Source organism: Macaca mulatta, chromosome 15 (genome assembly GCF_049350105.2).
Source record: "Macaca mulatta isolate MMU2019108-1 chromosome 15, T2T-MMU8v2.0, whole genome shotgun sequence".
Taxonomy (NCBI): Eukaryota; Metazoa; Chordata; class Mammalia; order Primates; family Cercopithecidae; genus Macaca; species Macaca mulatta.
The window spans coordinates 59,328,854-59,342,818 of record NC_133420.1 but is presented as its reverse complement, the minus strand read 5'-3'; the positions used below and the strand labels follow the sequence as shown (position 1 = coordinate 59,342,818).

Sequence of the window (13,965 nt, the reverse complement as noted above, 5' to 3'; positions counted from 1 at the left end):
GTCTTGGCTCAGTGCAGGGCAGGAAGGAGATGGGGATGGGATGTGATGCTGCTTGACCTGGACCTCCATCCAGCATAGTGGTCAAGACAGAACCAGGATGAATAAAAAGAGAGAGACTGGAGCAGGTGGCAGCCTTGGGGTCTGTCCTCTGCGGGAACGAAAGGGGTGGTGAATGGAGAAAAATATCCAGAGACGTGCAAGGGCTGCTTGGGGCAGTCTGGACACTCACTGTAGCTCATGGCCAGTTGTGGCCAACTGGCTGGAAGCTGGAGAAGCAGAAAACCACCATGGCAATCCTGGTCACTGGGACACAGAGAGGCTTTGTTTAGATCTGAGAGGCAGGGTAGAAACCAGGAGAGAAACACTGGCCGCCTCCTGCCCCACCGCTTGAGCCTCATTTCATGTCCTTTGGCTTAAGATATTTAAAAATATTTTCCTTTTTGGTAACTTGGACCCAGGTCCTACACCAGCCTTCCAGCTCTAAGTTGATGAGATAAAAGTTACCCCCGAGATGAGACTGATGGGAGGCAGGGAGATGAGTGTTCCTTGATTATGGAATGCATTTCAGAGGGTATGGTAGAAAGGCTGAGAGAGAGGACAGTAGTAGGAGGCTGGGTTTTGGGAGACAAAGTGTGGGAGAAATAGACTGTGGATTGGTTTTTATTTGGGCTGCTGACCAAGATAGCAGGGATGTGAGACTGGAATTACTATAAGACCCCTAGTTTCCAGAACGGCCTATCTCAGCAGTCTTAGTCATAGGTGCCATGTCCTTCTTTCAGTGGCTTTCCCCCAGACCCCTCCTGTGATTAGCCCCAGGCTTATCCAGGAGATGGAAGAAAGGGCAGCAGGCGGATAGCTGGGAAAAGCTCTGGGATCCAGGGCCAAAGCCAGCTTAAAACCCCTGCACAGACCCAGAGGTCTCAAACTTATGGCCTGCAGGTGGATTCAGATCCCTGAAGTGCTTTATTTGGTCCAAGCAATATTTTGTTCTGTTTTTGTTTGTTTGTTTTTGTTTTCACCTAAGGAAGATATTTCTACCACTTAGAGCTGTTCAGAGAGCTGAAACAGGCTGCTTGGGAGACCATAGCTCTCCTTTCCTGGAGATGGTCAGGCAGAGACTGTAATTCCAATGTCAGGGAGGGATTGAATAAAATGACCTTCAACGTGCCCTCCAGCCTAAGAAGTCTGGAATCTTTGCAGGAATGTGAGATGGTTCTGAGGACTGGAGTTTGCCTTTGATTCTGACTGCTCTCTTTTGTCTCACATTTTTCAGCTGCATTTGGCTGCTCTGAACATGCCATTTTCTGGGGACATTCGAGCTGATTTTCAGTGCTTCAAGCAGGCCAGAGCTGCAGGGCTGTTGTCCACCTACCGAGCATTCTTATCTTCCCATTTGCAAGATCTGTCCACCATTGTGAGGAAAGCAGAGAGATACAGCCTTCCCATAGTGAACCTCAAGGTAAAAATAAATATGGTTCCCATTGCCTTCTGCATGCATTGGTTGCCACAGGGGCTGGAGGCACTTTTCATTCCTGACATCAACAGAAGACTGTTGACTTAAGTCCGTTCTCTGCCTGACTGGCTATGTCACTTTGGGCGGGTTCTTTGCCTTCCCTGAACCTCAGTTTTCTTTATGCTTGTGTGACCCTTGGAGCATACAAGAGAAAGAATGATAACTTCTTTAGGTGATACAGGGTTTTCTTGTTTGTTTACAAAGTACCTCATTATCTTAATAGGTACTTCTAACAAACATGAGAATTATTCATTTTTTAGTTGGTCAGATGAGAAAACTGAGGCTCAGAAGAAGAAAACAGTTTGCTTAAAATCACTGCAAACTAGAGCACTTTGTCCTGAACCCTGGTTTGGTGTTCTCTGAGCATTTAAGCAGATATTTCTCTGCCCCATTTGTGGGTAAGACAGGGCCTGTGGGATCCCTCGATTATTCCACAGAAATAGCAGACTCCTTCAACAACGAGAAAGCTCGTTGCCACTCACACACACCCTGGAGAAGCTCTGGGTCCTGATGACTGTTTCTTAAAGGTACTTCAAGACCCTTTAATCTCTGCAACCCCAGTACTCCAATTTGAAACCTTGAGGCTAGCAAGTTCCATCCTAACCCCATACCCAGAACTTTCCACCTCCTCTCCCAGAATTCTGTTCCAGCACCTTCACCCACTGAAATTATTTTTATTCTTGGATCTCTCTACAAGGGATCAGGCTCTTTCAGGGAAAGGACTAAGAAGTTCATCTTCATCTCACCCACAGTGTAGACTTACCCACAGCGTAGACTGGCACAAGATCTGCCACAAATTTGAAGCTTAGTACATATGTGTAATATTTTCAAAATAACAATAATAAAATAAAGACGTAAAACACACTTTTGATGGGAAGGAGTCTTGTACACACATGTAATGAGAGAAATTGCCTCAAGACATAAGACAGTAAAAGCAAAAGGGTTCATGAATGGATTATAAAATCAAACCACAAACATTTCTTGAGTTTTCACTCTGTCCATGCTCTAGGATTGGGGATGGAGACTCTAGTGTGAGGGAGCATCTGGGCCTTGAAGAGTGAGTAAAAATAGGCCAGGTGTGGTGGTGCATGCCTGTAATCCCAGCACTTTGGGAGGCCGAGGTGGGTGGATCACTTGAGGTCAGAAGTTCGAGACCAGCCTAACCAACATGAAGAAACCCCACCTCTACTAAAAATACAAAATTAGCTGGGTGTAGTGGTGCATGCCTGTAATCCCAGCTACTCAGGAGGCTGAGGTAGGAGAATTGCTTGAACCTGGGAGGCGGAGATTGCAGTGAGCCAAGATCCCGCCATTGCACTCTAGCCTGGCTGGATGACAAAACTGAAACTGTCTCTAAAAAAAAAAAAAAGTAAAAATCTAATTCATTTGTAGGCTGATGGTATAATTATTCTATTGTGGTATTTTTTCTCTATAGGGCCAAGTACTTTTTAATAATTGGGACTCAATTTTTTCTGGCCATGGAGGTCAGTTCAATATGCATATTCCAATATACTCCTTTGATGGTCGAGACGTAATGACAGATCCTTCATGGTAAGTGAGGCTGGAAGTTCTCAGATATGGTGTGATAGACAGTTTTAGGGGGCATGCTAACAATGGGATGCCTTTATCAGCTGCTTCTCTAGGATATTGCCAACATAAAGCCACAGTGAGGCAACTGAGGGCCTCAGAGAAAGCCTTGTCCTTGGAGTCAGAAGACCCAGATCCAGTAACTCAATATGGAATCCTGGGCAAGACATTTCCACTCTCTGAACCTCAGCTGCCTTACCTGTCAAATGGGCAAGATAACCATGTCTATGTCATAGCATTGTGAGAATAAAATGAATATATATGAAAACATGTAGCACACAGTGGGCACATCACAAGTGGTAAGCAATGCAACTCCTGGTGATCTTGTAACTCTACACTGTGATTTGCACTCTAAATCTTGAGAATTATGTGTGTTTTTCAGAATAGAACAACTCAGCAAACCTCTCCTCAGTGCCTAGTCTATACTAGACCTGAGGCCAGGCCTGGAAGGCACAGTAATAAACCTACACGGCTCCTACTTTTACAGGGCTCACAGTCTACAGAGGAAATAGATACACACTAACTGTGACTCTAGACAGAATATTATAATTGTAAGTGGAGAAACAGGTACCATAGGATATACAGGAAATGTGTGTTTTCATTTTTACTTAGGGGTGAGAATTAGAGATGGCTTCCTGCAGGAGGAAGTTATTTATTGGCCTTTGAAAGAGGAGAAGGAGTCACTGGTCTGAAAATGAAAGAGAAGCCCTCCAGACTAAGGGACCCCATGAGCAAAGGTTTATATTCACAAAAGAAGAGGGTGTGATTTGAAAACAACTGCAACCTGGGTATGGCTGGAATCCAGTGTGTTAAGAAAGCTAGCAAGGGCAATGAGGATAGAGAGGTGATCTGGCATCAGGGTTAAGGAGTTTAACTTGATTCACTAAACTTATGCCAATTTGCTTACCAAAAAATACCACAAAGAAGTGTCATTTTGAAAAATAACACGACAAAATTACTTTTTAGGCCCCAGAAGGTCATTTGGCACGGCTCCAGCCCCCATGGTGTCCGCCTTGTGGATAACTACTGTGAAGCGTGGCGAACCACGGACACGGCGGTCACGGGACTTGCCTCCCCGCTGAGCACGGGGAAGATTCTGGACCAGAAAGCATACAGCTGTGCTAATCGGCTAATTGTTCTGTGTATCGAAAACAGTTTCATGACAGACGCTAGAAAGTAATGGCCTTCCAATGATTCTTAAAGTTTTCAATGTTTTCTTATGTGAAGAGTTGACACTGAGATCTAAAATGTTTAATTGTTGTAAATATTATAGGTTTTTTTTTTTTTTTTTTTTTTTTTACTACACATTCGTTACAACAGCAACCAAAGAAAACATACCTCAATACACTCAAAACTGAAGACATAGAGGACTCAGATCAAAGACAAAATCTGATCCATATATTGGTGCTAGATTCTGCGGGAAACCCAGCAGTGTGAACGCATCCCAACATAGGTTAAGAGCAAGTTGAAAACAAAGGCCATGGCATTGTGCCACTGCATCCTTCAGACACTTATATCCTCCTTTTAAACCATTGTTGTTGAGTGTAAGATGTCCTTCATGTTTTCTTACAAAGTCAGTGTTTAGAAAGGTTATGCTTTCTAAGTTATATACAGATCAAATGCTTTTTTCTTTCACATACATCCATCATTTGCAACTGCCATTCGTACACAGAAACAGGACTGCTTAAATGATCCTATTTGTATTTTCTGATGCTATCAGACTTTAATGTTTTTTTCCCTAAAATATTATTGCCATCATGCTTTAGGAATTTTATATTTTTACACAATCATATTTTAGTATGTTGTCTGTTTATGTAACTGACTTGCTGGAAAAGTTGAAACTCCAAATTATCTGAAACTAGAAAAGAAATAGCACATAATTACTACCTTCCCCTTGGCTGCTGTCCTCCCCAACCCCCACCCCACAATTTTATGACTTCCATTTGGCAATTCTTGAATTATAACTGCGACTGAAACAAACAGGTTCATAGAGATGAATTTTCTGAGAAACATATCTACATGTTGTATACTTGGATTTTTTTTTTTTTCCATGTAAGTGAACATAAAAACATCTTTTCCGGGTGCTTTCTTCATTTGACTTTTTCCTGCTAGTTCCTGTATTCTCCATCGCTGATGTGGAAGCGGACCTGGGGTGGGTTTGCTAATCCTGCCACTGGTGCTGCCCCTGGGCGATGATCAGAGAACTGAAAGGTTTTCCCATCATGCTCATCTGCCCTGGCTGTTGTCTCCCACCTAGTAGGGCCAGTGTAGGTTGTGTAGAGCCTCAGAGTGGGAAACAGGATGAGCTGTGATTCTGCCGCCGTCTCAGGGCATGACTTTGGGCAAGTCGGCCTCTGTCTCTAAAGGAGATTGGGATAAGACAAGCGTAGTATTGGCTACTGGTCATTAAATATCAGACTTCTGATATACCCCATTTAATTTTCATAATAACCCTGCAAAGTAGTTTTTTAATCTCTACTTTACAATGTAAAAAAAAAAAAAAAAAAAAGTCAAAGCTCAGGGAGTTACTTGTTCCAGGTCATACACTGGTGAGTGGCAGGACTGGTTTCAGACTCAGGGTCTGTCTCACGTCAGGGCCCATCATCTTCCCAAGGAACCCCTATGCAAGACTGCCTCTCTGCTCCCTCCCAGCTGCAAGCATGTGATTCTCTGGCTCTTGGTCTGACCCTCTAGGAGAAACATAATCACCAGGCAAGAAGTATGCTGGGATATTTCCTCCTATTCAGCTGGGCTGGCCCAGAAGCTCAGCAAAGTGAATCCACCCTCAGACTCCTTGAAGTAGGAAGGAAATCAAAGAGGAAAAACAAAGAAAAAAAAGGCAGCCCAGAATCTCCATGCAGGGGCTTCATAAATACATGAGCGGTGAGAATCTTCCTAATGAGTCACAGAATGAAGACAGTTTGAGGCCGGAAAGCCCCAGAGGTGGCTTGTTGAGGACCAGCTCATCTGTTGAGTGAGGAGGGCTAGGGGTGCTTGGCATGGACAGGAACTGCAAGGGGAAGGTGGGCAGGAGGCTCCCGAGGTGATGAAGCGTAGACACTGTTCATTTCTGTCATAGCCCACCTGGCCCAGGGTTACAGAAGAGGCAAGGTGGGTTGGGGTTTTGGGGAGGAGCCCAAAGTCAAGGAGACCTCGTTTGCTAACCATGGAAAAAGTATTGAGGCTTATGGCGTTGCCGTTCAGGCCTCTCCATGCACCAGAGGAGGAATAACCGGCTGACCCAGAAGGAGGCCCTGAGTCAGCCCCAGCCCCATTCAGACTCGGAGAATGAGTGTCAAAATCCTGGGACTGACATTCACTAAACACCAGCCCTTGCCCAAGCTTTCCCGTCACATGTTGAAAACTGTCAATCCAGTATCCTCAAGGTCAATCAGGCAAGCCACAGAGGCTCCTCTGCAGGCTGTGTCATCAGAGCCCCACCCCATCTCGGGAAAGCCTTAAACACTCCAGGCCTAGCCTGGCCCTTCTGCCAATGGCCGGCACATCTGTGACATCCCCCAACTCCCAAACCTACCTGCCTTTCCTCATACTTCCTCCTCTGAACACCTGACATGTGTAGCATCTGAGTCTTGTTACACAGTTGAAACGCAATGGTGGAAGGGCCTGTAAGCCTTCACTCTGTCTCATGCCTGGCTGTCTGAAATGTGCCTGAAGGCTGGGAAGCCAATGAACAGTCTCAAGCATGATAAGGGAGGGAAGAATTGTCACGAGTAATTCATCGTGCTAGAGGTCTTTTGGAGACTTGCTGTGAGTCCATACTGCACACCCTCAGGGTCTGAAGCCTGCTGCAACCAAAGCCCCTACCCAGCAACAGAACCAGAGGGAGAGAAATGGCTGCCAACCCATGTCAGGGGTCAGGCTCCATAAGGAGGCAGACTCTGGAGAGTGCAAAGGAGCAGAGGGTCTGAGCAGATATAGGGGGAGAGCACAAAGGAGATGGTCCAGGAGAACCCCCCTGGCAACCTGAACATGGCCACACAGAGTAGCCCGAAGAAAAACCCAGGGAACAAGGAGAATGGGTCGCAGGAGCCATCCTTGCATTTCCCTCCTGGACTTCATGTGGCTAACATGGTGTCTCTCGAACCTGTAAAGGGTGTAAGTCAGAGACAGCGTGGAATTCTGGGAGCCATCAGCAATCCAGTACAGCTGAATAGCAGTCAAGACACTGTATTAGCCCATAAAGGAAACACAACTCAAATTTACACTTTTTTTTTTTAAAGAAATGTATTGGCTCATGAAACCAGGTAGGACAGGGGATGCAGAGACTCAAGAAATGTGGCATGACAATGCGGTCACTCACTCTGTTCTCTCTCTCCGTGTGTTTGTGTGTGTGTGTGTGTGAGTCTATGTCTGTCTGTCTTGCTTCTTTTTTTCTGTAAATATGGCTCCTTGCCTCCAAGTGAGGACAAGATTCATGTGGCAGAGATGTCTGCAAACAGCTCTGGGCTTATATTATTCCACCACCCCAGAGAGTGGCTCCAGAGGAAAGAGAAGACTTCCTCTTCCACTGGGATGATATGAATTTGTGGAAAGGACTCTGATTGGTTCCAATTGTGTCACACGCCCATGAGTGTGTTTGGCAGCCCCCATCTCAGAGATGAGTTGTGCAGAAGGAAAATTCCTCTATTCAAAATGCATGGGGGTTTGCAATGACCTGAAAATGAGGGATAGAAGGTTGAGAAGGCCAACAAAATAGATTCTATCACACACAGCAGCAGGGAAGATCAAGTGTGGGGGACGTTGCAGTGAAATAATAGACAGAGGTGAGATCGTGCTGGCCTTGAAATCCAGGAAGAGGCATTTAGACTATCCTGCAACTGATGTAGCAGTTAAGAAGAAAGTACTTAGGCAGATCGTGAGGGTACAGGAATCCTTGGTAAGGTTTTCCTTTTAATGAAAAGCAGCCCCAGAATCATATTCTCTTTTTTTTTTTTTTTTTTTTTTTTGAGATGGAGTCTCACTCTGTCACCAGGCTGGAGTGCAGTGGCACAATCTCAGCTCACTGCAACCTCTGCCTCCCAGGTTCAAGTAATTCTCCTGCCTCAGCCTCCTGAGTAGCTGGGACTGTAGGAGCATGGCACCAGGCCCAGGTAATTTTTGTATTTTTAGTAGAGATGGGGTTTCACCATGTTGACCAGGATGGTCTCGATCTCCTGACCTCATGATCTGCCTGCCTCGGCCTCCCAAAGTGCTGGGATTACAGGTGTGAGCCACTGCACCCAGCCAATCATGTTCTTTTCCAACAAAGAGCAGCCTGTAAAATTGATCTGCAGACATAGACAAGCAAGCTGGAAGCTTGCACGAGTGAATGCTGGCAGTTGTGCCAATAGGAAAAGGCTACCTGGGACTAGGCATGATCAAAATGATGACTCCATCTTCCCTTCTCTTTGCCAGCCACGTGTACAGTAAGGAGCAGACAAGATGGTGCTGGCCAAGTGGAAAGCCCATTTGCATAATAAGATTAGGGTGGGGTGCCCAGCCTTCCCCACATGCTATGTAAATGTCACACCTGGTCAAACCAATCTGTGGGCCCTACTTAAGTCAGACAGCACCTCCTCAAGCCTGAGTGTGTATAAAATCTGCTGCAGTTTTTCCTTTTCAGTCATTTCTCCCTCAGGAGAGAGAAGGCTGCTTTCCTCTTGCCTTTCTATTGCCTATTAAACTTTCTGCTCTTTGACCCTCCCACATGTGTCCCTGTCCTTAATCTTCTTGGTGCAAGATGACAAACTCCGGGTATTTACCGAGACAATGATGCCACTTCACAACTGGTAGGACACCTTGGGAATATTTAAATGAGATAAGAGGTGGTATCGGATCTATGTTTGAGAAAGATCAAGCAAGTTTTTTGTTTATTCGTGCACTCATTCAGAAATATTTCTTGAATAATAATTTGTACCCAGGATCATGTTTGGACTTGGGAGTCCAAAGATAAATGAGGCACCCACTTTTCAAATCTACTAAGTCCATTCTAATGCCACAGACTGTTTCAAATCTCATGTATATTTCCTGCCGCTTGCTCTCCAACTCCTCAGAAACCCTACCAGTGGGAGACAAGCACACTATCCCAACAGCTGGAGAAGTACTTTTCTGGTTACCCCTTGAGCTCCTGGTCCATCAAAACACCACTGAGCGTCCTCAAACCTCTTTGGTAGCCACTAGCTGATTTTCTCCTTTTGCTTTCCACCTTCTACTCCAATTTATAGGGCAGGTAAGTAGAGAGATGCCTTTGTCTGTGTCTGAATTTTGGTCCTGCCACCTACTAACCATGTAATCACAGCCAAGCTACTGAAAACCTCCAAGTTACTGAAAATAATGCTCCACACTCGATCTTTCCCTGCAGCTCAGTTTCTTAATCTGTAAAAGGATATTCATGGAAACTACTCTCCTTTCAGTTAATTTACAGGAAGCACTGGAAACAGCATTCTGGCCCTGTGTGAGCATCCAATCAGTGTTTGCAATCTTTGGCCTGTTCCAGTTGTCTCTCGGTAGAGATCTCTCCTTCAGCCATCCTAGCTGGTGTCTTCCAATCTGCCTGTCTTCTCTGCCTGTCTTCAGGCACGGGGCTGGGACTCCATGTATACATAGCGGTACAGCTCTGCCTGCTGTTAGTAAATATCCATTGTCCCACGACCCCAAATGTCTTGAATATCCTGCCCCTCTGCACCTGCCCTTCATAATCCAACAACTAAAATGTTATCATCTGGCTCATGATGGGCTGCTAACAAGAGGGCTGAATTCTTTCTGATAGACAGTCACACGTACCACATCGACTGTTAAGATTTCTCGTTATCCCCCTGCATGAGTCTGCTGGGGACCCTGAGTTCCAAGAAGGACCCAGAGCACCCTTTTATCTGATATGTTTGTGGGAGGAAATTGCCTCCCTCTCCTCTCCTTCTAAACTTATGCCTTTTCCTCTGGTCCTTCTCTCATTGAGTGGCTCCACCATCCAGTCAGTGGCCAAGGAATCATTTATTTATTCAACAATATGGACTAGGTGTCTCCTCAGTAATAAAAATAACAACAGCAATGAACCATAAAATAAGTGCTAGGAAGCTCAGCAAAGTTGGGATATTGTTATGATGACTACTTTCATTTTACTTTTCTTTTTTTTTTTTTGGAGACAGGATCTTACTCTTTAACCCAGGCTAGAGTACAATGGTGTGATCATGGCTTATTGCAGCCTTAATTCCTGGGCTCAGGTGATTCTCCCACCTCAGCCTCCTGAGTAGCTGGAACTACAGGTGCGTACCACCAGACCTGGCTAATTTTTAGTACATACACACACACACACACACACACACACACACACACACACGTATATGTACTAATATATGTATGTTTAGTACATATATATATTTGTAGAGACAAGGTCTTGCAATGTTGCTCAGGCTGGTCTTGAACTCCTGGCCTCACAAAATTCTCCTGCCTCGGCCTTTTAAAGCACTGCACATGGCGGTCTTCCCTTAAGGTAATGTGGTACTGGCTCTTTTCTTATCTTCCCTAGGACTGCTGCTCACATCTCCTGGCCTCCACAGTTCCATCTCCTCAGTTCATTCTCCACACCAGGGGAGAGAGCTTTCTAGAAAACCTGCCATACTCAGTCCATGTTTTGATTTGAGTTTCCCTTTAGAGGAGGATTCATTTAGTTTCTCTGCAAGGCGATCCCAAGAAACAAGGTAAGAGAGCCGAGAAATGAGACAGGGATGGGAAGGAAGATTTTAAAGGGTGCATCTAGTTCCCACTGTGAGTGATTACATCACACTGTCCTCTTAGGAATTCTGGGAGCCAGTGCAGTCTGGCACCTCGGAGTTTCCAACCAAAGGGGCAAGGATGTTATGGTATTCATACACCAACCCCTCTCAGTCTTTGAAAAGCAGGAGGGCGGGGCACTGGATGAGAGTCCAGGACTTCCGGCCTGCCGCACACAGGCAGGGTGGGCTCAGCTGCCACAGAACGCTCTCAGGCAGACACGTGGATGCTGGCAGTGGGAACTTGGAGGTTTATGGGTGGGGCACCCCAGAGGCTGCAGTATCAGGCCCAATCTAGCAGGAAGTCACTCAGGGTTTACTACAAGATAACTCTTTGAGCTTACAAAACCTTCCTCAAACCTTATTGAAATGATAAAAACAACAAACAGAGAGAGGAAAAAAACAAAAAACAAAAAAAAAATCTGCAACCCCATGTTAAAAAAGGAAGAGTTATATCAACCTGGCAGAAACTTTGAGAACTTTCTGGAAGATAGAAATCCGCTATGATTGGCTATCCTATAGCCACAGCAGCAAAGGCAGGGCCTGTGTTCAAGTCCCTCCTGAGGCTGATAGCCACAGGAAAGTGCCAGCAGGGGCTGGAAACAGAAATAAGCTGGGAAAAGGCTAGGGGGAAGCTCATAGAGACCTGTGCAGTTACTGACAGCACCAAGAAGACCTATCAGTCCTTCCAATGTGGGCTTTCATATTTATGAACATCAGTACAGAACAACAAGCACCAATTAGTCATCTGAGGAGATCTAGCAGCCTCCAAAAGGAACCAACAGTCAATCAGAGCCAATGGCTTCTATTTTGAAAGAATGATTACAGAAAACAGGAGATAACTTTTAAAGATTCAAATTTTTATTTTCATCCCACTCTACTGGAAACAAGGAATTAAAAAAAAAAAAGTAAATTGGTATTCTCAGTAAAATTTCAGAAAGTAAAAGAAGCATGAAATGAAATACTGGGAGAATAAGAACAGCCCTTGAAAATAAAAGAATGACTGTACCACCAGAATAAAATAGAACTACAGCATATATGCTACTGAAACCTGATTTAATGAATTGTTAGATCAAATCAAAAGAATTGATATAATTGCTCAGAAGACACAGACAAAAAGATAAATTCACTAAATAAAAGATGAGGGAAGTAGATAGACTTAATGTTTCAATATTTATATAACAGGAGTCACAGAATAAAAGAGAATATTAGATGGAAGAGAAGTATCAGTGAACAAAAGAAGTTGGGTGTGGTGGCTCAAGCCTGTAGTCCCAGCTACTTGGGAGGCTGAGGCAGGAGGATCACTGAAGCCTGCAGGTTCAAGACCAGCAGAGCAACATAATGAGACACTATCCCCATCAAAATGTAAATATAAATAAATAAATAAATGAAAGAAAATTTCCTGAGCTAAAGAAGGAGCATAATCTATAGATTGAAATGATTCACTGAGGTCTGGGCAGAATTGTTGCAAAATATCCACCTGTGTACATTTCTGGTAAAATTTATGCATTTCAGTAATAACGTAAAATCCTGTACACTTCTATATAGACAGCAATTCAGATTGGCATTGGACTTCTTATTTGCAATATCAAAAATTAGAAAACAATGGGGTAAAGTGTAAATAATTCTGTGGATTAAGAATTATATTAAAATTTCACAGCCAACCAAACTTTCATGTATGGGAACAAAGAGAGACATTTTCAGAAGTGTCAAAACTCAAAATTAGAGCATCCAGGTACCTTTTCTGAAAAACAGACTTTGTGGAAGGATTATAACCAAATGGAAATTAACCGAGAATTAGTATTTCACAAAGCAGAGGATGTGATGATAGAAATCTAATGAGAAACAAAGTCAGGATAACTTATGGTTGTATCCAAATCAATTTTTCCCAATGTGTAGTATATATACCACATATGGATTGAGACGGTTTTTACTTTAACAGTTATATATTTATTTCAATAGCTGTTAGAAAAATATAGATACATACTAAATCCATAATTTCACATTTATTTGTGTTTAATATAAAGTAAGTATTTAAGTTTTAAAAAGTGGGCTGGTTGAAAGGAAAGTATTAGGTAACTAATAGTACAAATGATACATTGTCAAGGTGATAGACAACTGACTGAATTTTTGGAAATGTTGAGCCGAATAATTGTCAATAACGTGGTTGTAAAATACATTCCAGACTTTACCCAACTGTGACGATAAAACAGGTTTGCATTTCTTCTAAAACTTAATTACAGGGCTGATGCCCTAGGTACAAAATTAGCACAAGGTCATCTTCTTCTTTCTCAAATATTCTTCAAAAATTATTCCTTCAAATATTCTAGGCTTGCTTCTATTTGCCCAGGAATTAGTTCAGCTCATTGTTTATCTGTGGGTACCTTCTGGGAAAAGGGAATTCCAGGATGTCCCCTGTGGCCAGATTTACTTCCTTGGTGTCAACACTCCATTGGCAGTAGTGCCCAGCTGGTGTTTTGGGGCAGACCGCTAAAGTCATGGAGATCTTGAAGAGATGTTCTTGTGGTCCTGTCACCCAAACCATGTCAGCTGCCACTGATACAGTTCTCTGCCAATCGATTCCACAGTGCTTTCTTGTAGTTCAAGAATGTTTGCCTCTTCTCACAGTGCTGTGCTTATTTAAGATGCCCACAGTAAAACTGCCTGGTCTCAGTGTTACAGCTCTTAAATAGCACAGCATTTTCTGTTCATCTGTGCACTGTAGTTTTCTTCAAGACATCTCTCCAAGCAGGAGAGAAGCCAGCTGAGAAGTTGTACAATTAATCCTATGTGTTCACCTCAAACATTTCTCAGACTATGGTGATGAGTGCTTTGGTGTCCTGCAAAGCAGAGCCTGAGACAAGGACTTAGTGCAGGCGATCCCAGGAAGTAGGAGCAAGGAGATAGGGAGAGTAAAACAGAGAAAGAGGAAAAGTCCATCAACAGACACACTGTGAGGTCACTATTGTCAGCAACAAGAGCTCAGTTCCACCAGGACCTCTGAGAAGTATGCAGAATGTTCCCCACAAGTGTCTACCCAATGGAGAAGAGGATGGAGCATTTGTTCATTGGCCAACATTGTGCATTGTTTGAGGG

General features: G+C 43.9%; 1 protein-coding gene across 3 annotated transcripts in view; it reads left to right on the top strand.

The window, feature by feature from the left end:
- Window positions 1-5,179, top strand: part of COL15A1 (collagen type XV alpha 1 chain) — a 127,172-nt gene extending 121,993 nt beyond the window's left edge. For all 3 annotated transcript variants that reach the window (XM_077965657.1, XM_028835028.2, XM_077965658.1), the window contains 3 exons: window positions 1,274-1,459; window positions 2,949-3,064; window positions 4,067-5,179. In XM_077965657.1, the coding sequence (XP_077821783.1) occupies window positions 1,274-1,459; window positions 2,949-3,064; window positions 4,067-4,280 (516 nt within the window). In that variant the 3' untranslated portion in view covers window positions 4,281-5,179. The remainder of the gene's footprint in view (window positions 1-1,273; window positions 1,460-2,948; window positions 3,065-4,066) is intronic.
- Window positions 5,180-13,965: the final 8,786 nt, after the last annotated feature.